This window comes from Gekko japonicus, unplaced genomic scaffold, assembly GCF_001447785.1.
Source record: "Gekko japonicus isolate JY-2015 unplaced genomic scaffold, Gekko_japonicus_V1.1 scaffold15, whole genome shotgun sequence".
In the NCBI taxonomy this organism is placed as follows: domain Eukaryota; kingdom Metazoa; phylum Chordata; class Lepidosauria; order Squamata; family Gekkonidae; genus Gekko; species Gekko japonicus.
The window spans coordinates 1,838,697-1,865,235 of record NW_015165830.1 but is presented as its reverse complement, the minus strand read 5'-3'; the positions used below and the strand labels follow the sequence as shown (position 1 = coordinate 1,865,235).

At 43.4% G+C, this 26,539-nt stretch overlaps 1 protein-coding gene across 1 annotated transcript in view; it reads left to right on the top strand.

The window, feature by feature from the left end:
* Positions 1–26,539, top strand: part of TMEM104 (transmembrane protein 104) — a 128,154-nt gene that overhangs the window by 33,426 nt on the left and 68,189 nt on the right. Inside the window, exons 7-8 of the mRNA XM_015410733.1 lie at positions 7,430–7,529; positions 8,270–8,378. Of these exons, the coding sequence (XP_015266219.1) occupies positions 7,430–7,529; positions 8,270–8,378 (209 nt within the window). The remainder of the gene's footprint in view (positions 1–7,429; positions 7,530–8,269; positions 8,379–26,539) is intronic.

The window sequence follows — 26,539 nt, the reverse complement described above, 5'->3', positions numbered from 1 at the left end:
AATCGTTTGCAGTCAGCTCCCTGTCTGAGTGATGACATGGGAGGCCGAACAGAGCTCCAGACCATGGTGCGGTAAGCGGAAGAAGACCAGGGGTGTGTGTGTCTGTACCGTGGCCAAATCCACGCTCCCTCCCCACGGTTTGCTTGGGGGAGAAAGGAAGTGTCTATAGTGGCTGGGTCTCTGACTGCAAGTTTGGGGTCAGGGAAGGAAAGTGCGTTTTTTCCTCCCCCCCTCCCCCCCTGTCTCTCTCCCAGGCTAATGTGTGGAGTGGGGGAGGAATGTTCTTGGCTGGAACCGGGTTGAGGATTCACCCAGGAGGCCTACGTTTAGTTGGTTGGGGCAGGCAGTGGGGAGCTTACTTTCTCCCTAAGCTGGAGACAGGTTTTAGCCCTTTGCACTGTTCTGGGAGGACAAGCAGCCTAGGCAGTAGGTTACTTAAGGCGGGAAATGGCCATTTTGAGTACCACATTGTTGCTTTCACTTTCAGGTAGAATATAAAATGGCCACCAAGTCCTCTACTTCTCAGGAGATGGACGCGGAAACATGCACCTTTGACCTGGCTGAGTCTCCCAAATCCCCTCTCACCCAGGCACAGAACCTCCCTTCTGGAGAAGAGAGCCAAAGTTATCTCCTTTCTTGGTTGACGATAGAAATGAGAAAGGAGTTTAGGGCCATGTACCAAGAGTCTCAAAGACATTCCCACACTCACCAACACTGCAAAAGACACAAGCCTAGTGAAAGGGAGACTGAGGTTCCTGATAAGAAAAGGAAAAAGACATCAGACTTTCAAAGATAGTATAGTCCTTTATTAGAGGAACATGACTCTGATTCAACATCTGTTACCTCTGAGTTACTCAAGGAGGAGGGTGAACTATCAGAGGAGGAGGAAGAGGTGGTTGCTGCAGCCCAGTCCAGACTCTTCCCTCAGGAACTATATAATAGATTACTTCCAAAAGTCATTAGGACACTGGAACTGGCTTATACTCCTGAAGAAAAAGAGGAAGAGGACTTTGTTTTCCCTGTAGGATCAGATAGGACCATACCCAATTCTAGTACTAAATCAGTAGGCGTTCCACTACCAGCAGCCTTCTATAAGGTCATGAAGGCAGAATGGGAACACCCAGACAAACCAAAAGGTACTAACCCGGCTTTTGGAAAATTTTACTCTTTGATCCCTGAAGCGTCAAAAAAGCTGAAACTGCCTATAGTAGATGACCCAATTAATAGTCTTGCATCTACTGCAGTCCTTCCCATGGGAGCAGATGGACTTCCAAAGGAGAGCAGTGATAAACGCATAGGACAAGCGCTAAGAAGAGATTTTGAGGCGTCTGCTAATGCACTGAGAACTTCTGTTACAGGTTCCATATTTGCCAGGGCAGCATATGCATGGTCCTCTGATCTGGCAAAGGCAGACAGTGGCATACCTAAGGAACTAAAGGATGAACTAAAGAAGATCGCTCTTGCCACAGCCTTCGCTGCAGATGCTACACTGGATGCAGTGCAACAGTCAGCCAGGAGCATGGCATGCAGCATTACAGCACGGCGGAACATCTGGCTCAGAAGCTGGGACGTGGATCCTTCAGCACATGCAAAAGTGGCAGCGGTTCCCTTCAAAGGTACCAAGCTGTTTGGAGAAGACTTGGATAGATACCTTATCAAAGATAAGGATAAGAAGAAGGTACTCCCATCAGAAAAGAGGGAGGGAAAAGCAAGAAGATATCAGCAGTCCTTTCAAGACTCGAGAAAAGATTCCAAAGCTGGCAATAGCAGATTGTACAAAGGCAAATGGCAACCCAAGTACAAAGATGGCAGATCTCCCACCTTTCCTGCAAAACAATCCCTCAGTGGAAAGAACACTAAGAAAGGACCCCAGGCATGACTATGCTGGGATGGAAACACGAACTGGAGTTGGGGGCCATATTCAGAACTTTGCACATGTTTGGCAGAAGACGGTCATGGATAGATGGGTGTGGGATACACTCACAAGAGGCTATTCTCTGGAATTCCGGTCTTTACCTTCACCACGTTTTTTGGAACTCCCAAAGACAAGATCCCCAGAGTGAAACACAGACAACTGGAAGGGGCCATTGCACACCTGATCGAGATTGGGGCAATAGAACCAGTCCCACACCTAGAGAGATCTCAAGGGGTCTACTCAGTCTTCTTCACTGTCCCGAAAAAGAATGGGGATGTAAGCGATTTTGGACCTCAAGTGGTTCAACAAGAGGGTAGTTACAAGAAAGTTCAAGATGGAGATAGTGAAATCCATACTGACACCCATCCAGAAAGGGGACTTTATGGCGTCAATAGACCTGTCGGAGGCGTACCTACACATACCTATTCGGGAAGCCCACCTCAGGTTTCCTCGATTTGCCTACCACGACAAACATTATCAGTACCGGGCACTTCCTTTCAGACTGAAGTCATCACTGAGGGTCTTTACCAAGGTTTTAGTTGCCCTGATTGCCTTACTGAGAACCAAGGGGGTATCACTATACCCTTACTTAGATGATATTCTAGTCAAAGCCAACTCATACGATCTGACAGTTCAGTCTTTGGAGACCACAATGAAGGTACTCCGGGACCATGGGTTCGTGATCAACATAGAAAAGAGTTCACTAACACAGAAAAGAGTTCAATCCTTACTCCATCTGGGAGTATACATCGACACAGTGAGCAACAAAGTGTTTCTATCTCAGGAGAGGCAGCAGAAACAGATACAGCTGACACAGAAGGTCATCAGCCAGCAGAACGTAGAGATTATAACTCTAGCACAGTTACTGGGAATGCAGGTATCATGCCAGGACATACTTCCTTGGGCCAGGTTCCATGCACGTCCTCTGCAGCATTTTCTCCTTTCTTTTCAAGGTCTGATAGCTCAGAAGAAGGTCAAAAAGGTAGTCCTACCACAAGCAGTGAAACAGTAGTTAGCTTGGTGGCTGGAGCTGAGCTGCTTCTCAGAGGGCATGCCACTCAGGGATCGAGTCAGGGTAGTCATCACGACGGATGCAAGCTTGTTTGGCTAGGGAGCACATATGCAGGGGAAAATGGTGCAAGGCACTTAGAAGCTGTCAGAGAAATCCAGCAGTATGAATTTACTGGAACTGAGGGCAATCAGGCTAACCCTAGTGGCATTCTAACAAGAGATTGTGAGCCGTCACATTTTGATCCAAATGGACAATGTAATGGCGAACGCCTGCATAAACAGGCAAGGGGGCTCTCACTTGAAATGTTTGCATAAGGAAGCAAGCCAACTGGTGAGTTGGGCAGAGATACACATACAGTCCATAAAGGTGATTCATGTGGCAGGCCGGGAGAACATGGTAGCAGACTGGCTGAGCCGACAGAGGGTCGACCAGTAGAAGTGGATGCTAAACAAGACAGTGTTTACTCAACTTTGTTACAGAATTGGGACTTTGGAAGTGGATCTATTTGACACAGAACAAAATCAACAAACAAAGTTTTTCATGTCAAGGCTAAAGAATCCAATGGCAATGGGAACAGATGCACTGCATTACGAGTGGCCAAAGACACTTCTGTACGCCTTCCCACCATTACAAGTCATTCAAAGGGTAGTCCAGAGAGTCATAGACCAAAAAGCGGAAATCATACTAGTGACTCCATTCTGGCCCCAACGGGCCTGGTTCCAGGAACTCATAAGGTTGTCGGTGAGGGATCTATGGCGTCTACCCTTAATGCCGGATCTTCTAATGCAGGGGGAGATTGTTCATCCTCAGCTGGCATTGTTAAGCCTAACAACCTGGAGATTGAGTGGGAACAACTTACAAGCATAGGCTACTCTGAGGGGGTGGTTAAAACTATGCTAGCAGCCAGGATGGTCTCCACTAATAAGGTCTATAATACCACTTGGCAGGTGTTCCAGTCTTGGTGCATACAGAGAGGTCAGGACCCTATTAGAGCTCCAGTGTCACAAATCTTGTCTTTTCTCCAAGAGGGGTTGGATAAAGGCCTTAACACAAATACGCCGAGGTGGCAGGTGGCAGCTATATCAGCCATCAGGGGAGCGAGGAAAAGTCATTCGTTATCTAGGCATCCTCATGTCAAAAGGTTCCTAAGGGGGTTGTTGTTGTTCAGTCGTGCAGTCGAGTCCGACTCTTTGCGACCCCGTGGACCAGATCACGCCAGGCCTCCCTATCTTCTGCCTTCCTCTGAAGTTGGCTCAATTTCCTAAGGGGGACGTCCCTGTTAAATCCCCTGGTAGCACATGGTTCCCAACATTGAACCTCTGTTTGGTCCTTAAGGCACTGTGTAAGGCTCCCTTTGAGCCTATGGCTACCTGCCCTTTAAAGGGATTAACTTTCAAGACAGTGTTCCTGGTGAGCATCACTTCAGCAAGGAGGGTGTCAGAGTTGGGGGCCCTCTCCATAGATAAGGAACTCTGTATTTTTCACAACGACAGAGTGGTGCTTCGCAGTGATCCAGCCTTTGTTCCCAAGGTTAATTTGGCTTTTCACAGGTCTATGGATATTATACTTCCATCCTTCTCTCCAAATCCCAAGACTGATAAAGAGAAGGAATGGCATTGTCTGGACATGAGAAGGGCACTTAGATTTTATCTGAATAGGACAAGGCACGTAACAACCACTGATTCCCTCTTTGTCTCATTTAGAAAATCGGCTATGGGAAGGAAGGTCTCGCCTTCCTCCCTGAGCAGATGGATTAGAGGGTGTATATGTTTGGCATACAAGGCTAGGGGCTTGGAACCTCCACAGGGGGTGATGGCGCATTCCCTTAGAGGGGAGGCTACATCTGCAGCCTACAGGGCTTTCCCATCTTTGGAAGTCGTGTGCAAAGCAGCTACTTGGAGGTCGGTGCACTCATTTACGAGGCACTACAGGATAGACAAGGTAGCATTGGTAGATGCTGCTTTTGGCTGCAGAGTCTTACAGCACACCCTGTAGTTGGGGAAGCAGTTGGACCCACCCTGGAGGGTACTGCTTTTTCACATCCCGGGAGTAAAGAGTCTGAAGGACTGCCCCACTCCTGGACCATCAGAGAATGGAAGATTTGTCTCCACTTACCGTGAAACTTCCTTCTTGATGGTCCAGAGTGGGGTAGTCCTGCCCACCCTTGTATTGGGAACCACTTCCTCAGTTGGCGGGGGTGTTGTTGGCTGTCCAGCCAGGTACAGATAGAGGTTTATTCCTGACCGAGGTTCTTTGCAAGGACGGGTGTTTTATGTTGTTGACTGTTTAGCTCCCCGTTGGGAGTAGAATGTTGTCAGTTCCTTTTCAGTGAGGGGAATGGAGGCTTGGAGAATGACTGGGTTCCAGGAGACAAGCCCCTCCCCCTCTGTGCCTACAGAGTCTACTGGCCCTGCCTTTGGAGAGGAGGAGCTTTCCCAGGAGTAAGGAGTCTGAAGGACTGCCTCACTCTGGACCATCGAGAAGGAAGCTTCACGGTAAGTGGAGACAAATCTTCCATTCTTTTCATGTGTAAAATTGTAGAAACACCCCCTCCCTGCTTTCTCTAGACAGTAAAGGTATAGGGACAGTGAATGTCTCTTGATACCATGTAATCTGTTATCATACACAAACACTCTTTGTCAACTGAAAGTGCATGTAGTTTTGAAACTGAACTACCTATTTGATCTATAAGGTGAATGATATGCATTTAGTAACAGACCTGTAGAGCATGAAAGTCTGCAGGAAGAAATGCTGAAGAGAGAGACCACATCATTGTGAACAGGTTACTTTGCTTCTGACTAGCATGGTTTGGATTGTCCTTGTTGGCTATGCATTCGTAGCTGGTTGTTGGCACTTTGCTTTTACTCTTGTGTTAAAAGCACATGAATGTGCTGTTGAGTCATTTGGGAAAATTGGGCTGTCCTTAGAATGTAGAGATCTCTGGCCACAAAACTAGCTTTGATTACTAACCCTGGTGAAATGAATAAGGTCTTAGTGCTTTGGTGATACTGTTTTTTGCCACACTTTCTTGCAGCATATTAATATGAAGTCAATAATTCTGCCCTGGGTAGAATTTACATTTTGGGATGCTATGCCCATGCTCTCATCCATGCTCTTTAATATATAGGAGGCTGCTGAATGAGATTGTCCAGAGCTTTTGGGTTGGGTTTCATCAGTATGCAGATGACATCCATCCTCCATCTTGGTTCTAAACTAGTGCTTTGAGGCTATGGCTGGGTGGCTAAGGCAGAACAAACTGAAGCTGAATCTAGACAAGAGAGAGATAATGCTGGTGCAGAAGGCTGGTGTTCAGGGGGGACTGAATCCACTTGTCCTAGAGGGAGTGATGTTGGGTTTTTCAGAGCCATGCTGTTTGAAAAGGAAGGTGGCATGGTGGTCAGAAGCACCTTCTATCAGCTGCATTTGATTTACTAACTTTCTTTTGATCAGCTGGTCTGGCCCTGCTGACCAGTGCTTCTGTAATCTCACGGTTGGATTACTGCAACACACTCTGCATGAGGCTGTCCTTCAAGACAACCCAGAAACTACAGCTGGTCAAGAATGCAGCAGCCCAACTGTTGTGAGGGGCTAGCTGCTGGGAACATACGTGACCCATTTTGAAACAGCTACATTGGCTGCCAGTCTGTTTCCAAGTTCAGTTCAAGGTGCTGGTTATGAGAGCCCTTCACAACCTGAGACCCACATATCTGAAGGATCTCCGTATCTGTGTGCACCAACTATGGGCATCTGGTAACCATTTGTAGACTGGCATTGACCACAGCGTGGCCCCTTTCCATCATGGCTCTGATTCTGTGGAATGGGCTCCCTGAAGAGGTGAGACCCCCCTCTCCCACTGGATATTTTCAGGAGGCACTGCAAGGCCTACTTGTTTGCCAGGGCTTTGGAGGGGGTTTAAATGGCAGGCATCTTTGAAGGGGAGTGGGGGGAAGGGATTTGGAGTTTGCTATTTTATCTTTGTTTTTAGCTAGGGATGTTTGAACTATTATTGTAAGCTGCTCTGAATCAAGAGAAAAGATGGGATATAAATGTTTTAATAAAATAAAGATGGTGCAGGTAGATGTGTCCAATGCAAAGTGGTCAGTACCTAGAAATCTGCTAGTCATGTATTCTCACAGACACCCCTTCCCAGTATGGAGGTTCCACAAGGTGAGTGCCTGTAAAGAAACTGCTTGTTATATCAAATTTATAGTAATTACAACACCGCTTTTGAGTAGTTTGAAACAGTTTGAAAAATTATCTGGAGTTTAGGTATACCACCAGATCTTTTACAGTGAAGCTAAACTCCATTGTTTATTGATCAGTCTGTTTCATGAAGTCCAAGCACTACAAAGTTTAAGAAGGCATCATTCACCAGCGCAATACTGAATAAGAAACATGTAAAATATCCAAAAGGCTCCAACATAACACTTGGTTTGTAAAGTGACAGGGCGGCAATGGACTGACTTAGCTCACACCTACTTTTAATATTCCTTTCTTTATAGTGGGAGTCAACTTGTTCTATTTTTGTATAATCATCTACCTCTATGGCGATCTGGCGATCTATGCAGCTGCAGTCCCAGTTTCTCTTATGCAGGTGACCTGGTGAGTGTGCTTTTAATGAAAGGGTTTTTTTTTTTAAACATCAGTTTTTTAAAGCATCTTGCTGAAATGTTGGTGAATGGGGTAGTTCCTTCACCTTAGGGGGCTCAGACAGATGGCTGACCTATGAGTTGCATTTAAGTGTTCTCTTGAATGCTCATTAATAGACATTCAGGACTGCCTCATTTTTATAGGGCTGCAGTGTTTCCTCAATCAATTAAATCAATTGATTAAAAGGTGTCCCTGATGGATTAGCAGTAGACTTTCAAAAATAATGGAAGTACTGATAAAACAAATACTACCTTAGAAGCATCCCCCTTTCTCTCCCACACAGGAGATAATACCTCTTCTAAGACAGGTTCTAGTGGGATATGTGTGGACATTGTCTAAAAACAAAACAAACCGTTTCTTTAGAATTGTTTGTTCTCAATCAAATAATGCAGATTTAATCAATTAAATCATGCAGTTAATCAATTACAATGTGTGTAATTCGGTGACAATCTGAACGTACAGTTTTTTATTGACAGTTCTGTTATTTGCAGCTATTTGATGATGCCAAAGCCAAATAACTTGTTTCTTCATGCTCCCCAAAGCAGTGTTCTAGAGGAATATGATGGTGCTTGGTGTGTTTTGCACACCTGCCTTCTTCATGAGCCTTTCTTCTGTGTAATGGTGACTTAGAAGAGGCTCTTAATGTTTCCAGAGGTGGATTAATTATGGTCTGCTTTTGTTCTCCTCATCAGCAGTGGGAGTGGCAATAATTCATACAGTGATGAAGATGGCTCAAAGTATAACGACACTGCCAAGTGCTGGGGTCCAATTAGACGGATTGATGCTTACAGAATTTATTTGGTAAGTGTCCACAGCTAAGATTACTGACTGAATTTTACATTATTTTTAAGTAATGTTTCTAAAGTGATAGTTACGCATTCTATGCTTCTTCGCTTTCCTTCCCCTCCTCTAGCTTTTGCAAAAAATCAGGGAGTCAAGTGGTTTCCATGGACACTCTGAGTGCTGTACTAAGCAGAGTCACACCTAAGCCCATTGACTTCAGTGGACTTAGAAGGGTATAACTGCGTAGGATAGCACTGTTTTACTCACTTGGTCAGCTTTGTAGTGAACAGCCATCCTTAGTCCACCTAACTAGAAATGAATACTTGAATCAATATAGTGGGCAATCAAAGGTAATCAGATGTGGTTGCCCCTGCTCTAACCTCATTGGATAGTTTCTTTCGAGTAGATTTAAAGTATACATGGAAGTATGGTGTCCTGATTACTTGTCCATTTTATTTTGCCACTTACTGATAACTTTTTCACTTTTCCTTCTGTTGGGCCACTCTTCAACTTTTTATTCTCCGGCTGAGCCACTGATAGCTACATTCCAGTGTTGGGTAAAGTCATGAGGGTCTTATAAAGCAATGGAAGTTTATATTAGAATGCATCTTGAGATTCAGATCACTTCTTGCCTTGTTATCTGTAGTGTGTTTGCTGAGATGACTTATGCTGAACACTTCAGCTGTTTTAATAAAGCTGTACCTTGTATGTTCACCAAGTTTCCAACCAGTTGCTTCCCACCCATTAAGAAAGCTGGTTGTCTCTATTGGTCTTGTTTCACTAGCATTTCAATGAGTATTAGGAAAACAAATTTAGAGTCCAGTGGCACCTTTAAGACCAACAAAGTTTTATTCAAGGTATGAGCTTTCCTGTGCATGCACACTTTTTCAAAGTATTAGATGTTTCTCTGACTTGTATGCCTGTACAACAACTGGGTGCTTTGAAGCATCCATGCCAGAAACTTGCATTGACTTCTGTATCAGATACAAGATACTATTCAAGAGCAAAAGATTTAGGGCAAGAAATGGAAAAGGTTTTTTTTCTGAACGTAAAAACCAAGCCGAGAACTCCAGAACAAGAATCAAAGATGAAAAATAAATCTTGCAGATGAAGGTAAACTGGGTGACAGGGTGGAAATGACCTGGAGCAATATCTAGTTTTCATTTGAGACTGCACACCTTGGGGGGGGGGAGTGGGGGCTTGTGTGCTGACTGGATCATTTCCCTGAGTAGCACACTTTATTATTATTTTTCGTAATAATGCTGAAACAGGAGCTAGGCCTCAGGAATATTAGCAAATGCCACAGCCTGGTTAATTATTTAAAAGAAATATTATTGCTTTATTAAACTGCATCTAGGCTTATTTCTTCAAAATTTCTACATGATTGAAGATTTCCTCACTGAATTTCAATAACTCTGACTCACCAGAAGGAACTCATCAGGAAAGGCATACATGCATTAATTACTGCCTGCACCTCCCAGATATTGCACTTATAATTCATAAAGATAATTGTCATTAGTCAAAGTTTTAAAAAACTAGCAGCAATGTGAAAGTATTTGCTCTGAATGGGCAAATTCCATGATAATGTTGTCCTTGCTTGTTTTTTTTTAATATTATTGTTTGAAGGCTGTTTTATCATGTATTAACTCTTTGTCTCTGACTTGGTCAGAGTTTCAGTCCTGTTTTTCCTTGCTAATTTCAGCACCTTGTTAGGTGGGATGACCAGTTGCTTCTAAAAAAAGGGAACAAGGAAGTGAACTGAATCTACAGAGCTTGTTGTGTAAACATCTGGATTGAGGCAATTGAGGTAGCTTCATACGGAAACTGAATGAGTTAGGGTATATGAAAGGGGCCTTGAACTCTGTTGTAAAATTCTGCATTGGTTTCTGTTTTTGTGTACATATAAGGTTGTTTAAGTCCTAGACCTTTGCACAGAATCACCTTGGTGTTCTTTAGGCCCTTTCCCCAAAAGCAAATAACTTGTTTCCTGAAGTCTAGGGTTTTCCCACTTTTTTTCTTCTTACAATACTGGAGCATTCTACATGGCTGACATAGGACCTCTACGACAAGCTAGTTCCAGTGTAGGAAGGAATGAAGATTTGCAACCTGATGTTAGACCACTTTATTTGGATAGCCTGTTAGATACAATGGGAGTTCCTAGGAAGTATTAGAATGTTAGTCAAAGAGAGAGTGGATGCCATGCCTTTAAAATTGTGCAGCCTTCTTCAGAAATAGTAATGTTATAATTTTTTGTAATACCTTGATTGACAAACAAGCTCTTTCTTAAGAATCTGAAAACGCTACACTTTTACTTCTACCAATTGTGGTACATTTTCTAATTTGTGTACATTAATTCCCACATTGGTTTGTGGTTGTACAGCTAGCAAAAATTTAAAAAAGGTATTCTTATCTTTTTTGCCCAGTTTTTTCTTTTTTATGCCAGTTCTTTCTTTTGAAATTTGTGACAATCATAGTACTGGGCTAATTATGCCTTTTTCATCATAAAAATAACAGTTTCTTGGGAAAGCCTTCCTGTCTCCTTCATGTTTTTCTGTACTTACTTCCTCTTCCCCTCCATTGCAATAATAATGTTTTAACATGGCATCTTGGGGCTGGGAAAGGGGAGAAGAAAGTGACTGACATAAAACTCTGATTCATGATTTAATGTCTCCAAAGTCCTTTGAAGACAGTCTCTCTTCCTATGTTTCATGAATAAAAGTAGAATTCTACTTCCCTCCCTGAGAGGCAAGATTTCCCTTCCATTTTTCTTTCTCTTCTGGGACTGAGCCACCCTGTTATCTGTTTTCTTCTTTCCTGAAGAACTCTGGCTGTCCCACCCTGTCAAAGTATAATATTTTGGCTGCTTGCTCAGCCCAGGAACCTGAGGGAATGATTGGGAGCCCCCTTTAACTTTAATGGCATTTGAGACATTTTTATGTTTCAAATTAACTAAATATTTTATTCAACATAGAGGGCAAAGGGCATCAAGCACTGCAGTTTCTGAGGTAGCTCAATATAGATAACTCTGAGGTAAAATCAGTACATGCACAGACTTTAGTTCTTGTGTTTCAGGCTAATGAGAGTTTCTTAAGCTTTTTACAGTGACTTAAATCTTTATGCTGAGAGGGTTTTGTTCCAGGGTTTTCCCCAAACACTTTAGTACACTTTATTTGAATATTATCTGCCTCTTTTGGTTTACAGAAGACTGGCATACTCTTTCCAGGACCCAAACCCCTTCTCTTGAAACACCAGTACTCCTCTTGAGTTTTTAACTGACTTTTAAGGTCTCTAAAGGCAGGTTTTAACCATACCAGAAGAGGGATCTCTGTACTCTTCAGACCTATCACCCTGTGTAGACTGGGTAGGGAAATTCCTTCTCTCTCTAGAAGATCTGTCCCCTTTCCTTGGTCCAAATGGTAGTCTTCACCTAACTTCCAACTTCCTTGCCAACTTTCCCTCAGTTCTCTGTCTATAAATTGCTCTCAGCTAAGGCTGAAATCAGACTTAGTTAAGGCAGAAATCTGACTGACTCTCTCCTCAGCATGCAGCTCTTTCGAGACTTTATCTGTTAAGCTGATGCTAACCAATCAGATTCCTTGGAGCAGCCTCGTCAGATCTCGAAAGCTAAGCAGGGCTGACGCTGGCAAGTACTTGGATGGGAGACCTCCAAGGAATATCAGGGCTGGGACGCAGAGGCAGGCAATATCAAGCCACCTCTCTGAAATGTCCAAGCCCCACTAGGGGTCGCCAGATGTCAACCATGACTTCCAGGCGCACGCACACACTACTCACCAAAAAAAGTGCAGTCCATCACAATGCCATCTACATAATGAGAATATTTAGACAGATTAAACTGCTCTTTGATTTTTAATATTGCTCTACAGACTCCAGCACACCTAAGCGTGGCTGCATTGTCTGCACACAGTCTACTGGGCTTACATTAACCTTCATCCTGCAGAAATGTCAGTATTATCTCATTTCTCTTGTAAATCACCTTTGAAAGTACAGTCTTGCAAAATAAATAGGTAATGGAAAGCCATGTTGTTGATGTGCAAATCAATCTTCTGCTCCCTCCCCTTGTGATACCATTTAATGCTCAATTCTGTGTTCATTATTTTGAGGAGGCAGATGGGTTTTAAAGGTAAGGTATATGGATTATTAATATTTTCTTTGTAACCCAGGTAGTGGTGGCAGTTCTGGTAACCGTGATAGCACTGGTTGGTTATATCTCCCTGTAGTAGATGGATTAAAATGGTCTTTGTCACAGCAGACAGACAGACAGCTGTGGAGTACCATTGGATCCTCAGTTGCTCCTTGAGACGCAAGTGTAGACTAGCGTGAAGTGCTTTCCCCCCTGCTTCCTGATGTTAAGAAACCATTCTGCCTTCTGTATTCTGCTGTTCTGGCCACACTGATCCAAGCTACCATAACCTCAAAGGCTGATTACTCTAATGTGCTCTGCATGGGTCTGCCCTTGAAAATGTCTCATAAACTGCAGCTGGTGCAGAATGCAGCTACTTTCTTGCTTACTTAAATGGGTAGATATGAATGTATATCACCATTGTTGAAGCAACTGCAAGGCTTCCAATTTGTTCCTTGGTTGACTTTTGAAGACTGTGATGACTTGGGCCCAGATGTCTGAGGGGCTGCCTCTCAAGGTGTAGACCCGTGCACATATTTAGATCTGCCAGTCAAGTTCTTTTATTCATCCACTTTCATCTGTTAGTGTGATTAACCTCAATGTTCTTTGTGGATGCACCACATTTATGGAAGAGTGTTCTTGAAGAAATCCAACACGTCCTGAACCTCTTGTCCTGCAACATGACATGTAAGACCTGGGAGTTTCAGCAGGTCTTTTGTTGGTAGTTACTTGGATGCTACTGTTGATGGCTATTTGGACATCTGAGTGCTATGTAAATAGAACTAACCTGAACATTGTGTGGTAGGTATTGAGATGATAGGCTTTGTGGGTGGTTTCATAAAAATCAATATTGTTTTTGTTTTGAATTAAGATTGATTTTAGTGGTGTGTTACCTGCTCTGAGCTTTTGTTTGAAAGGGTTGATATAAATGTTTTAAATAAATACATGATTAAAGCAAATTTTGCTTTGTTACGGAGGAAAATGGAAGAGCAGGATGCACATATTTTAAATAAACAATATCGGTAAATTTCAGATTACTATTACTCTTACTTTCATACTCTCAATTTTTCTATGCTCACCTTGAGTGCTACCTGAACCTTGTTGCATCTGGAATGTTATGGATCCACAAGGGTTAAGCTGACACTAAATATTATGAAAATACAAAATTTATTCAAGTGTACACATTTTAAAACTTAGATTCATTAAAAATATACCATTCAGACATAAAAAACTTCTCAACATTCATACATAGATGGGTTAGTGCTGTGCAACTGAACCAAATGCGTTTCGGCCCCTCAAAGGGCCTTCCTCAGTGGTCACAATTCCAATTACAAATTTGACATACATTCAAAATTTATTTTTACATAAGATGTTAAATACATATACAGTATAAGGCCAGATGTTGTTTCCTAAATACTTCTGTATTTGTTTATTATTATTCTATAAGATGGGCCTCCGGTCTAGCCAATTAAAGTCCACTAATAATTCTGGTAGCACAAATTTGCGTGAGTTGAATGTATGTCACTCCATCCTCTACAAATTCTGGACCATGTATGGACCATCCTGTACAAATTCTGAATGTATGTCAAATTTGTAATTGGAATTGTGACCACTGAGGAAGGCCCTTTGAGGGGCCGAAACGCGTTTGGTTCAGTTGCACAGCACTAACCCATCTATGTATGAATGTTGAGAAGTTTTTTATGTCTGAATGGTATATTTTTAATGAATCTAAGTTTTAAAATGTGTACACCTGAATAAATTGTGTATTTTCATAATATTTAGTGTCAGCTTAACCCTTGTGGATCCATAGCAACTTTTTGGGTTGAGTTTTCTCCCCCCCCCTTTTTTGCCTTCCCCCTTCCCTTCCTTTTTGTTAGCATCTGGAATGTTAACATATAAATACAGAGTACAGGAGGACAAGGTAAGCCACTTTGGGTCCCCATTGGGTCGAAAGGTGTCATATAAATGAAGTAAATAATTAATTAAACATAGTAGATGTTGCTTAATGGCTGTTCTATTTTGATTTCTGAATCAAGGTGGTATGAAGCCATTTGTTGGACACAACACACAGAAATTTGCTCTGAGATCTTGGGCGATTTCTCACTAGAGCTGCCTTGTAGCACAGCACCGTTTGCCCCAACACAAACATGTCAATTTCACACCCGAGGCTGCGGGGCTGCATTTGACTCGGGGCTTCACCCGATTTCCTCCGCAGTTTCATGATCCTCAAAAACCAGGATCACGAAACTGCAGAGGAAATCGGGCGAAGCCCCAAGTCAAAATTCACCCCGGAGCTTCGGGTGTGAAATTGACATGTTTGTGTCGGGGCAAACGGCGCTGTGCTGCGAGGCAGCTCTAGTGAGAAATCGCCCCTTGTTACAATACATCTCTCAAAGAAACCAAAATGGTTTCTATGTAATCTGAGGTATCAGTGTATTGCACTTCACAAATTCCATATGTTCTTTGTCTTGCTGTTGATTAGCAATGGAATATAGCGTTTAGGTTGCTAGAAGCGATTGAAACACCTGTGAAATTATTTTTAATTGTAGCAGCAGATAGCCATCCAAGAGGTGTGATCCTGGATGTAGCTCAATAATTGCAAACATCACCTTTGCTCCCTCCCAAAGTAGTTTTGCTTCCATTCTGCCAGTCTTCTTCCTTTAGGGCATAGCCAGGAAATGGCTGACGCTCCCAAGATAGGGAAGATAATTGCAGAAGAAAGCGTTGCAGAAGGTGCTTTCTCCAGTGTCACTTTGTTCTGTCTGAGGCAGACTGGTGCATCTGTTCCATTAGGGTCTGGACTGGGGCTTATTAGCTGATCAGGGCAGGGGCCTGGGTATCCATGTTTACAGGTTTGCAGATGCTGCAGAGAGCCCAGCATGTACTGGCTGAGCGAAGATGGGAGCACAGATGGTTTGATGGAGATTATCCCAGTTGGAAGCATGCTAGTGCAGTGAATGAAATGAGGGCTCACAAGCATTTAACAGTTCTCTTTAGAAAGGGACAATGTCATCCCAGCCTGACACTTATTAATATACTGAGCAAGTAGAACTTTGCCTGTCTGATAAGAAGGCAATCCTGGGCCCATCGGAACCCATCTGAATATAACCAGAAAGCACCCAAACTGAAACACATGGCTTGCTGGGTGTGCATTTTTCTTGATCTTCTGTCTCTCAGTTTGGTGGTATACAGACTGCAACCAGCAGCTTCACCGCATCTTTCTCACTGTTCTTAGGGATATTTCTTGCCATCACTAGGTGATATTTGATGTTTGCCATGCATAGAAGGGCACCAGAAATAGATGCTGATGCTGCTTCTTTTCACTATGTATTGTGGAACAAGTGTTTGGTAGAAACAAAGTCATTCTAGACTAATAGTCCCAATCGTTGTTTTTTTAAAATTTATTAAAATATTTATACCCTGCCTTTTTAGGCAGCTTATGAAACACAATTTAAAATGTACAAAACAAATCCTCAAACAATCCCTTATAAGATGCTTCCTGTCTATACTCCATTAAAAGTCCTGGCAAGACAGCCAGTGTGGTGTAGTGTTAGTGTTTAAGAGTGTTGGACTAGTGTCTGAGGAACCTGGGTTCGAATCCCCACGTGCCATGGGAGCTTGCTGGGTGACCTTCGGCCAGTCACACTCGCTCAGCCTAATCTACCGCACAGGGATGTTGTGAGAATAAATTTGAGGAGGGAGAGTAATGTAAGCTTCCTTGGGTCTCCACTGGGGAGAAAGGCAGGTACAAATGAAGCAAATAAATAAAAAGATCTTGCAGTACCTCTTGAAATTTCTAGGCATGGTGCCTTCCTCCCCTCCTCAGGGAGCCCATTCCACAAAGTGGAAGCTACAATAGAAAAGGCATGGGCTCCAGTTGATGCCAGGTGGACTACCCAAAGTGTGTGAGTGGGGGAATAACATCTGGGAACTTGAGGAGAGCAACTAGCATACAGGAACATATGGGGAAAGGCTGTCCTTTAGGTATGTGGGTCCGAGGTCAGGAAGGGCTCTAAAATCATAATCAGCACTTTGGGCTGAACCTGGGGAAAACTGGCAGCCACCATAGCTGGTTTAAGATTGGGGAGATATGTTCCCATTAGCCCCTGACAATAATCAGGCTTATAATCATTTTCTGAACCAGCTGCAGTTTCCAAGTTGTCTTCAAGGGCAGCCAACACAAGAGAGCATTAAATTAATCCAACTACAAGGTTACTGAACCACGGTGTGACTTATTAGAAGAGAAGAGAGTTAGCAAACAAAATGCAGCTGACACGATGCACTCTTGGCCACTATGCCAACCTGCTTTTCGAGCAGCAAGGCTATAAGGGCATTAATACCCCCAAGCTCTCAACCCACTCTGCCAAACCTAGCTCAGTGCCATCCTCTGTAAGTGTATCCAGTCCCTCTAAAACCATCAGCCTTCCCAACTAGCACCACCTCTGTCTTGTCTGGATTCAGCTTGTTCTGCCTTAGCCTCCTGAACACAGCCCCAAAGCACTGGTTCAGAGCCAAGACAGACGTATCCGGAGGCATAGATAATGATTTGAAATGGTCATTCTCAACTCCACAGAAATAAAGTGGCACTTGAGTTCAAGTGCCCAAAACTTATTCAGATGTAATGGTAGATAAGTGGGAGTGTTAGACTAGGGTCTAGGAAACCGAGATTTGAATCCCCACTCTGTCGTGGAAGCTAGCTAGGAGAACTTGGAGAAATCTTAAATATAATCTTTATTTATTATAGTTTTCTTATGCATTACATCATGCATTCATAGTAATTCAAACATTCAACTTTCGGAGTCAATAAATCATACATTATTATCTTTTATCCACTTATAAAACATTTCCCACCTACTATAAAATATATCCATATCTTTATTCTCTAAGATTGTGGTTAGTTTGTCTATTTCAACTACTTCCTGAACTTTAATTATCAATTCATTTCGCGATGGTATCCTCTCAAGTTTCCAGTTTTTGGCAAATATAATCCGCGCTGCAGTAATAATAAAGCCCATAGAATATTTTTGTTCATTTTTCAACTTGTCTGGCAATATATTTAACAAAAATATTTCTGGTCTAAAAGGCATTTCTACTTTATACATATCTGCTAGTATCTTGTGTACCCTCTGCCAGAATCGCTGGGACTTTTGGCATCTCCACCACATGTGATAGAAGGTGCCTACATTGTTTTTACATTTCCAGCAGTTTTTAGATACATTCGGGTAACATTTAGCTATTTTATCCGGGGACCAGTGCCACCGATGATACATTTTAAATATATTTTCCTTATATGGAATTGCGCGTAACTGTTTTGCAGCAATCCAAATCTTAGACCAGTCTTCTATGGTGTAACCTACATCTTGCATCCAAGCGATCATAGTACATTTAACCTCTTCATCAAGTTCATAGTTAATTAGAAACAGATTGTACAGTTTTTGAATTAGTTTATCATTTGTCGACAGCCATATCTTATCTAGGTCATTTTTTCCAGAGTATATTCCATTCTTTTCATCTTTCTCAAAGGACGACCTCAGTTGCATATTTTCCCTCCATGATAACTTTATACCTTGTTTCTCAAGAGCCTCATGTGTTTTTAATTTACCTTTTTCATCCAATAAGGTTTCATAGGTTAAAAGCTCTGTGTTTTTCGTTAGGTGGGGTTTTATAAAGGCTTCTAAGGGGGAAAGCCATCTGGGGGTCTTGAGGTAGTGTTTATCTTTAATCTCTTGCCAGATTTTGTTTAATGCGCCTCTAACAGAATGTTGATTAAACTTCTTATGTATTTTATCCTTATCATAGCCTATATATGTGTGCCATCCCATATCCAAATCAAAGCCTTCTAGTGTCAACAGTCTCTTATTTCCATTCCTTTATCCACGCCATTGCTGCTGCGGAGTAATAGAGCTTCCAGTTTGGGAGTTTCACACCCCCTTGTTCTTTTCGGTCTTGTAAAACCTTCCATTTAATCCTTGGGGTCTTATTTGCCCAAACAAATTTTCTGCATATCTTATCCATTTCATTAAATATCTTCATATTTCTCAAAATTGGAATGTTTTGTGCCAAAAACAAAAATCTCGGAAGTATGTTCATTTGTAATACTGATATTCTCCCCAGAAAAGATATTTGCAGGTTTTCCCATTTTATTAAATCCCTCGTTATCTCCGCTAACAGCTTAACATAATTGTCCTCAAGTAACGTGTTGTTTCGTTTAGATATGGTTATTCCTAGATATTTAACTTTGTTAACAGCTTTCATTTGGGATATTCTTTCTATCTGCTGAACTTGATCCCTATCTACTGGGACTTTCTCAGAGGCTTTAAAGGAGGCGGTAGCTCGCCCACTCTTGAAAAAGCCGTCATTGGACCTGACGGTCCTGACCAGCTACTGCCCGGTGTCAAACCTACGGTTCCTGGGTAAGGTGGTTGAGAGAGCAGTGGCCGAACAGTTCCAGGCCTTCCTGGATGACGCTTCTATCTTTGACCCTTTCCAGTCTGGCTTCCGCCCTGGCCATGGGACGGAGACGGCTCTGGTTGCCCTTACAGATGATCTCCGTAGACATCTGGATCGAGGTGGGTCAACGCTGCTGTTGCTATTAGATTTAACGGCAGTGTTTGATATGGTCAATTATGATCTTATGACCCACCACCTCACCAATGTAGGAGTCCAGGAGATTGCCTTGAAATGGTTTTCCTCCTTTTTCCGAGGTTGGGGACAGAGGGTGGCACTGGGTGAGAGGGTCTCCCCATGCTAGAATGGTTGTGGCAGAGTCGATTGAAGTTAAAGCCATTGAAGACGGAGGTCCTGTACCTGGGTTGTGGGGGTTTGGAGGTGGGCACCAGGCTTCCCACACTGGAAGGGGCACCTCTGGTGCTAGCCTGGTTGGTGAAGAGCCTGGGAGTAACACTGGATACCTCCTTATCTATGGAGGCCCAAGCTGCTGCAGTCACTGCCAGATCTGCATTTTTCCATCTTAAGCAGATCAGGCTACTGAAGCCCTATCTCTCCCCCCGGGATATAGCTACGATGACCCATGCAATGATCACTTCCAGACTTGATTACTGTAAGTCGCTCTATGCAGGCTTACCCTTAAAGCTGATCTGGAAATTACAGCTGGTACAAAATGCTGCGGCGCGCCTGCTGACGTCAACACCTGTGCGGACTCACATCCAACATGTGCTTTGTCAGCTGCACTGGTTGCCAGTTGAGTACCGAATCCACTTCAGTGTGTTGGTAGTTACCTTCAAAACTTTATACATTCTGGGACCAACATACCTAAGGGACCGCCTCTTCCCATATATGCCTTGGAGAGCATTACACTCTGAGAGTCAACGTCTCCTCGTGATCCCTGGCCCAAAGGACGTCCTCCTAGCCTCGACCAGGGCCAGGGCTTTTTCCGCCCTGGCCCCCACCTGGTGGAACATTCTCCCTGTTGAGATCAGCGCCCTGCAGGATCTTAATTCTGCAGGGCCTGCAAGATGGAGCTGTTCCGCCAGGCCTTTGGCTGAGGCAGTGGGCATCCACATATGGCCCCCCCGAGGCTGTGGTCTCCCACCCACTGATAACTGGCCATACCTAGCTACATCAATGGGCCAGATTCTTCCTATGGCAAGCATGATTATTGATTTTATATGTTTTAATGTGTTTTAAATTTTATTGTATTTATCGAATTGTTGTAGCCCACCCTGAGCCCGTTTATGGGATGGGCAGGATATAAATGCAATAAATAAATAAATAAATAAATAAATGTGTTACAGAAGTAGAGTGACATTATTGCTTGTTTGAATATTTCCAGAAAGCTTTGTCCCAGGATTCTTTGATGTAACAGGAGATTTTCTTGCAGCTAGTATCATCTGGCCTAGTTTCATCTGCATAACATTATTTCATTCTATTGTAACATTAATATCTAACATTGCAATCCTAAGAACAGTTTCCTGGGAGTAGGCCCCACTCAATAGACCTGAGTAGGATTCTGAGTTGACCTGCTTAGGATTGCACTGTAAGAATTTGATGGCAGTCTGCCTTCTTCTGTGGTAATGCTAATTGGCATGGCTATTATCACTGTTGAACCCCAGTGGCCCTTGTGAAGAGTGCAAGGCTAGCTGAAATAAACTTTTCCAGAGAGACAGTTTTTAGTGCAGCTATTTCATCTGGCTCTAAGCAAATGCATACTCTCCCAAAGTACTTTGATCTGAAGAGAGCAAAGACTGCCTTAGAGATTAAAAGAAATCTTCCCAACTGATATGGCAGAGCTCAAGTTATATTCTAGTTATTAAATCCTGTATAAGAGAATAAAGGACTTGTATACATGTGTCAAGGAAACCATGATTGTATCAGACTCTCACTGTTTACTGCACTTTTTTTCAATCATATAAATTCCTGTCAGTTATTACTGAAAATATGTGGTTAGCCTGCAATGGAGTTGAGAGGGACAATCTTGCTGGCCATTTGGCTAATATCAAGTGTAAAAACTGTGAGTAACCGCTATCTGTCCTGGCCTTGTGACACTACAAAAAGTAGCCTTTCCATATGGCAATTGGATGGGAGTCTTCCAGGCTGAATGCATCTTGTGAAGACAAAGAATGCACAGTTTGTTTCTTCTGCATCAGAAGTAGTGTTCTTCTAGGTCCTGTTGCTCTGCTTCATAGGCTTTCATAGGCTTCGTACCCAGGAGTAGAAAGGTTTCTCAAAAGTGTAAACCTAGATACTGACTGTTGCAGGTCTGGTAGTCTAAAGATTTTCAAAACTCTCAAGTTCAGACTCTATGTGACAAGTGTGGGTAGGGAGATCTAAGCTGATTAGCTGTTTCAGCAGAAGACTGTATTTTTAGAAACCTCTAGAGACTGCACTTTCAGAAGACACCATGAAGGAATATAGCTGAGAGAGCTTCTTATGCCAAAGTGTAGCATAGGTTGGTTAAAAACAAAACTTGTATTAAGGAAAGTTATAGCTATAGTAAAAACATTTTAGTTAGTTTACTTTCATAATTGTAACCAGTTAAAAGCACTGATTGCAGACCCAGGGGCTAGTAAAGGGGGTGGGGCATTGTGAGAAGGAATACCATGACACCAGTGTTTGGATGAAAGTAGGCCACAGCTTTATTGGATACAGAGCAAGAGCATTGGCACAGCATGGGATGGATCTAGCATTGGGCATCCCGCCTGCCACCTGATGAACCAATCCACCCTGGCCCGCCTGCTGAGGAGTAACCCGCGGAGTGGTGAATTTCAGGGCCCCATGTGGGTGCCAGCTGCTGTGCAGGTCCATCACCACCTGGAGGTTGGAGCCAGCTGATGGCCCCTGCCTGGGCATGTGTCCTAGTGCCCCACCCCCAAGACCCCTTTAGGGAGTCCCCAGCCGGGAGGAAGTGGGCACGCAGGCACTGCCTCCCTCTAAAAGGATCTGTCCCTATGCCTGTTGAACTGCCACAAGAGTGGGGAGGGGGGAGACCCCTCGCTGCTGCCAAATGTCCATACCTCATTCTGAAAGGTAGACACCATCAGTTCTGAAGGGGGCCTTCTGCCAAAAAGAAATGTCTGGGTGCTGAACTATGCATCTGTGTAATTGTATTCCCAGCAAACTCGTGAGGCTACATCCCTCCTGCATCCTGATTTTAAGCTGAACTGATCTGTTTTAGGTTTCATCTACGGACCAACAATTAACAGCCAAAACTTATTGTTTAGCAAGTCCCATCTAGTTACCTCATGATGCGACGCCCGGTTATGAAATGGCTCATCATATTCAATGGCAGGAGCATCGCCCACCAGTGACCTGGCCCTCAGCACATTGAGCATATGGTTGGTCAAATTTGGGGTATGCAAATAGAACAGTCCCCATGAAAACCCTGTACCCTAACATCCAGTCCCCTTAGCTAAACCTTTTTTGTCAGGGCAAGGGCTTTGCTTGCCAACGTCACCCTCAGGTTTAAGGAGGGAAAAACCATCCACATAATATCTGTCTAATATCCAGTCCCTAACCTTACGGGGAAGATGGAGGCCTGTGGGTCCTGGAAATCACTGTAAGATGTGATGGGTCTGATCTGCCCTCCAAACAACACTAGGGTCAGATGTACCCTGTATACAAAGCCTTTGAGCCCAGGCTGACAAGCTAGAGATATGAGCCCCTGCTAGGCAATAGTTCCTGTACGCATGAGTAGAATCCTCTTCCAAGGATGACTCACCTGAGGAGTACCGGCTGCTCAAAGTTTCACAGTCCCACTCCACACAATTTGTGATGTTTGCTGTGGCCACACCTTGCTGGTGGGTTTCTAGCAGGGGTGTTCCCTCTGGAAGTACTTGAGGCTGCAGACTCCATAGACAAATGCTGCCTCCTTGTGCCCCTGTGACCTGTTGTAGCAAGTTCACTGGGCCCAGGGTGAGTTTCCAGCTGCTCAGACCACTCACTGAGACGTATTATGACCTGCAAAACAACTGAATTGTCAAGGCCACCCTGTAATAGAAGATGGTTATGGGGGGGGGTACCCTAGCCCAGGCTTGATGCCCAGGGACTAAAGGGGCATTTTGTGCTGCAGCAGCCTGGCAAGCACAACCCCTAGGTATGGAAGGTTCCCTGCCTGAACGCTTCAGAGCGGTAGCCCTTCCTGCCCATGCAGTGTTGGTAGCCTTGGGGCGTGCTCCTGAACCAGCTGGGTTTTTGGAGCATGGTCCCATACTGGGCACTTTTGGCTGTGCCCTGGTGGCTTGGTGCTTTGATGCTGTTACCTTCTTAGGTGGCATGGTCCTGATGCTATCACAACCAGTATAACTGATGCAGTCTCCCTTAAACGGTCAGCACCAAGACTTACAAAGCCTACAGAGCCTACTGCTCCAGATAAGGTAAAATTAACTTATTAATGAAACTATGTGACCCCAAGTTATGTGCCACCAAATGTCTACCCACCCAAAACAGTATGAACTGTATCAATCTAATGAGCCCTACAACTACAATTTCCATATTTGACTATATCAATATATCTAAATCACAGCCAAAACAATATACTGTATAACTGAAACCCTAAATCTATTGTACTATCAAAACTTTAAGACCAACCTACACCAATTGTAACAACTATAAAACATATCAGAAACGAGCCTTTAAAGAAAACAAATTGATATCGAATATCACAGTGCAAGTATCAAATATAGAAGGAATCCAGCTGTTGAAAGAAACTCCACTTTGCTTGTTGAAAAGCCCCTATGGCGATCTCGCCCTCTTCCCTCCCTTACACACAAGATTTTCCCTTTGTTTCTTCTTTCTTTCTTGCTGAACAGCCCCTATATCTATTTTCTTCTTATTGTTTGGTCTATGGCTGTCCCACCCTGTCATGTTATTTTAACGCTGGCCCAGCCAGGGACTTAAGGGAAGAGACAAAATCACCTGCTTATATTCTACTTCTGTAATGGCACGTGAGAGCCTTTTAAAAGTTCAAAATAAACAAAATGTTTTATTTAGCTTGGAGATGAAAAGGTCACATGGAATAGGGGGTGGGATGTATGAGGTAAACTGACAAAAATTGAGGTAACTTTGTAATCACGCTAAGTCCAGTTAATATGTTGCCAATAAGTAAATGTTTTTGCTTTTCAACAAGGTCTTTGAAACTTTGAGGAGAGAGGCTTTCTTTTCAGTTTCTGCTTTAACTTGCAAGCATATGTTTCTGAGTTTCACTGACATTTCATGTTTAGAAGGCAGGAACATAACAACGAAGTTCCCTAAATCCTTCTCTGTACACAGACCAAGGATCACTCCTCTCTTAAGAACAATCTCCCTTTTCACTGGGCAGTGATTTCTTCTCTTAACTAAAAACAATTCCCCTTTTCGGCTTGAATGGGGGTCCTTGTTAATCCACCCCCTCCTTCTGCCACTTTCCCAGTCCATAGTCAGTGCTAAACTGGCTCTTCTTCAACTGTCACTTCCCAACTGTCATTTCTTAACTGACACTCAGCAGAATTCCATTTGAACTGCCTGTCACTCAAAACTTCTCACTCTGTTAGAACATTAACCCTTGACAGTCCATCACAGCCCCCCCAGCACTGGAGTCTGCCCCGGAATGTTCAAAATAACACATCCTATGGTGTGCCCTATACCCCAAAGCTATCAAAACCCAGCCCTAGATGCCCTTTCCGACCGAGGTTTGTATGGGGGAGGTACTATTAAATGAAAAGTGCAGTGCCGAGTAGAACAAACCCTGATTAGCAACCAGAAGAGAAAGTAACCAACAGCCGCAAGAAATCCACCCACTGTGAGCCCTTTAAGGAACATGCCACCCACTTCCTGATCCCTGTACCACTGGGCCCTGCTGAAGCTAAAGCTAGGCCTGAATGAGTGCCAGGTGCTCCACCAAAGACACTAAATGCCAGCTGCCCATGCTCCAAAATACCCATGGAGCCCTCTCCAGGAGGTGAGGAAAGGATGTCCAGGCTTTGCCGACCACTGCAGATCCTATGCAGCAAGGCTGGAGCTCCTTGTACACTGCTTCCATCTCCAGCATGACACCAATGAGGATCATATGGCTGGGAGGTTTAAATGGCCAGAAGCCTCCAATGCAGGGGGGGAAATGCAGCAGACTAAGAGATCGGGAACGTTTATTTATTTATTGTCAGATTTATACCCCGCTCTCCCCGCAAAGCAGGCTCAGGGTGGCTTCCAGTGACATAAATACATGATAAAAACATACATAATACAAATTAAACCATAACAGTTAAAATTAATACATTACATAAGACATGGCACCGCTTTAGCTTAGAATTGCACTGTAATACTGGTATCCCTATCTCATTCAACTTCTCCTGTTTTCTTTGAATCACTTGTTCAAGGATTTTCTGTTTTAAGTAGTAGTTTATGTTTCTTAGAAAGTAGTTATTTCCATTTATTCACTCTATAGATGGTTTCTTCGGACTCAGTGGTGATTGTAGGTTGCTATCATTAGTATATGCAGAAATTGAAATTTCTAGGTGGGAAATATTTAGTTAGCTAAGCTATTCCAAGTCTGGAGCACGGACACCTCTTAGAATAATAAGATCTTAAAAATAGTTTGAGATAGCAGAATAGCTTCCTAATATAAAATATTATTATACATTAAAAGTAAATGGCAAAATGTTAGGATTCTGGGGCATCCAGTATCTGATTCAGCCAAGCTCCTAATATAACTGTTACCTAAGGACTAAATCAAATGTGTATGTGTTTAAAGTGCCATCAATTTGCAAGCCAGCAAGGGGTGTTCTAGGCAAGTGAGAAGCAGAGGTGGTTGCCATTGCCTTCTTCTGCAGTGGGGTCTCACAAGCACCAACACTGCTTAGCTTCTGAGATTTAATGAGATCAGGCTATACCATGCAGCCTTAGGTAAAAGGTAAAGGTTCCCTTGCTCGAAAGCCAGTTGAATCCGACTCTAGGGTTGCGGTGCTCATCTCCGTTTCAAAGCCGAAGAGCTGGCGCTGTCCGAAGACGTCTCCGTGGTCATGTGGCCGGCATGACTAAACACCGAGGCGCACGGAACACTGTTACCGTCCCACCGAAGTGGTACCTATTTATCTACTTGCAATTTCTTGCTTTCAAACTGCTAGGTTGGCAGGAGCTGGAACTAGAGACGGGAGCTCACTCCATCATGCAGTACCCGGGTCTTGAACTACTGAACTACTGACCTTCCACAGCCTGCAGTTCAGCGTCTTAACCACTTGAGCTACCGCAGCTCCTTACCTCCCCACTAAATCAAATAGCTGACCAAAATAATGCTGAGAGAGTAGACTAAAAAGAATGACTGAACACCTTTTTGTTCTACGGCATACAAAAATGCACTGAATCTGAATTAGTCTATTGAGTAACACCTTCGCATCTGGATGCTAAATAGTATAGTGTGCTGTTGCCTCCTAATTCATATATAGTTAGCTGAATGGATATGCCACCCCTTCCTTCTTAGTTTCCCACAGAGAGATTAAACGGTTCTTTTCCCATTTCGTCAACTTTAACAGAAAGGTAGTAACTACAACAAATCATTTTCAGCACCACTATTTGGCCCATCCATCCAATTCAAACCTGTTTAAATTTT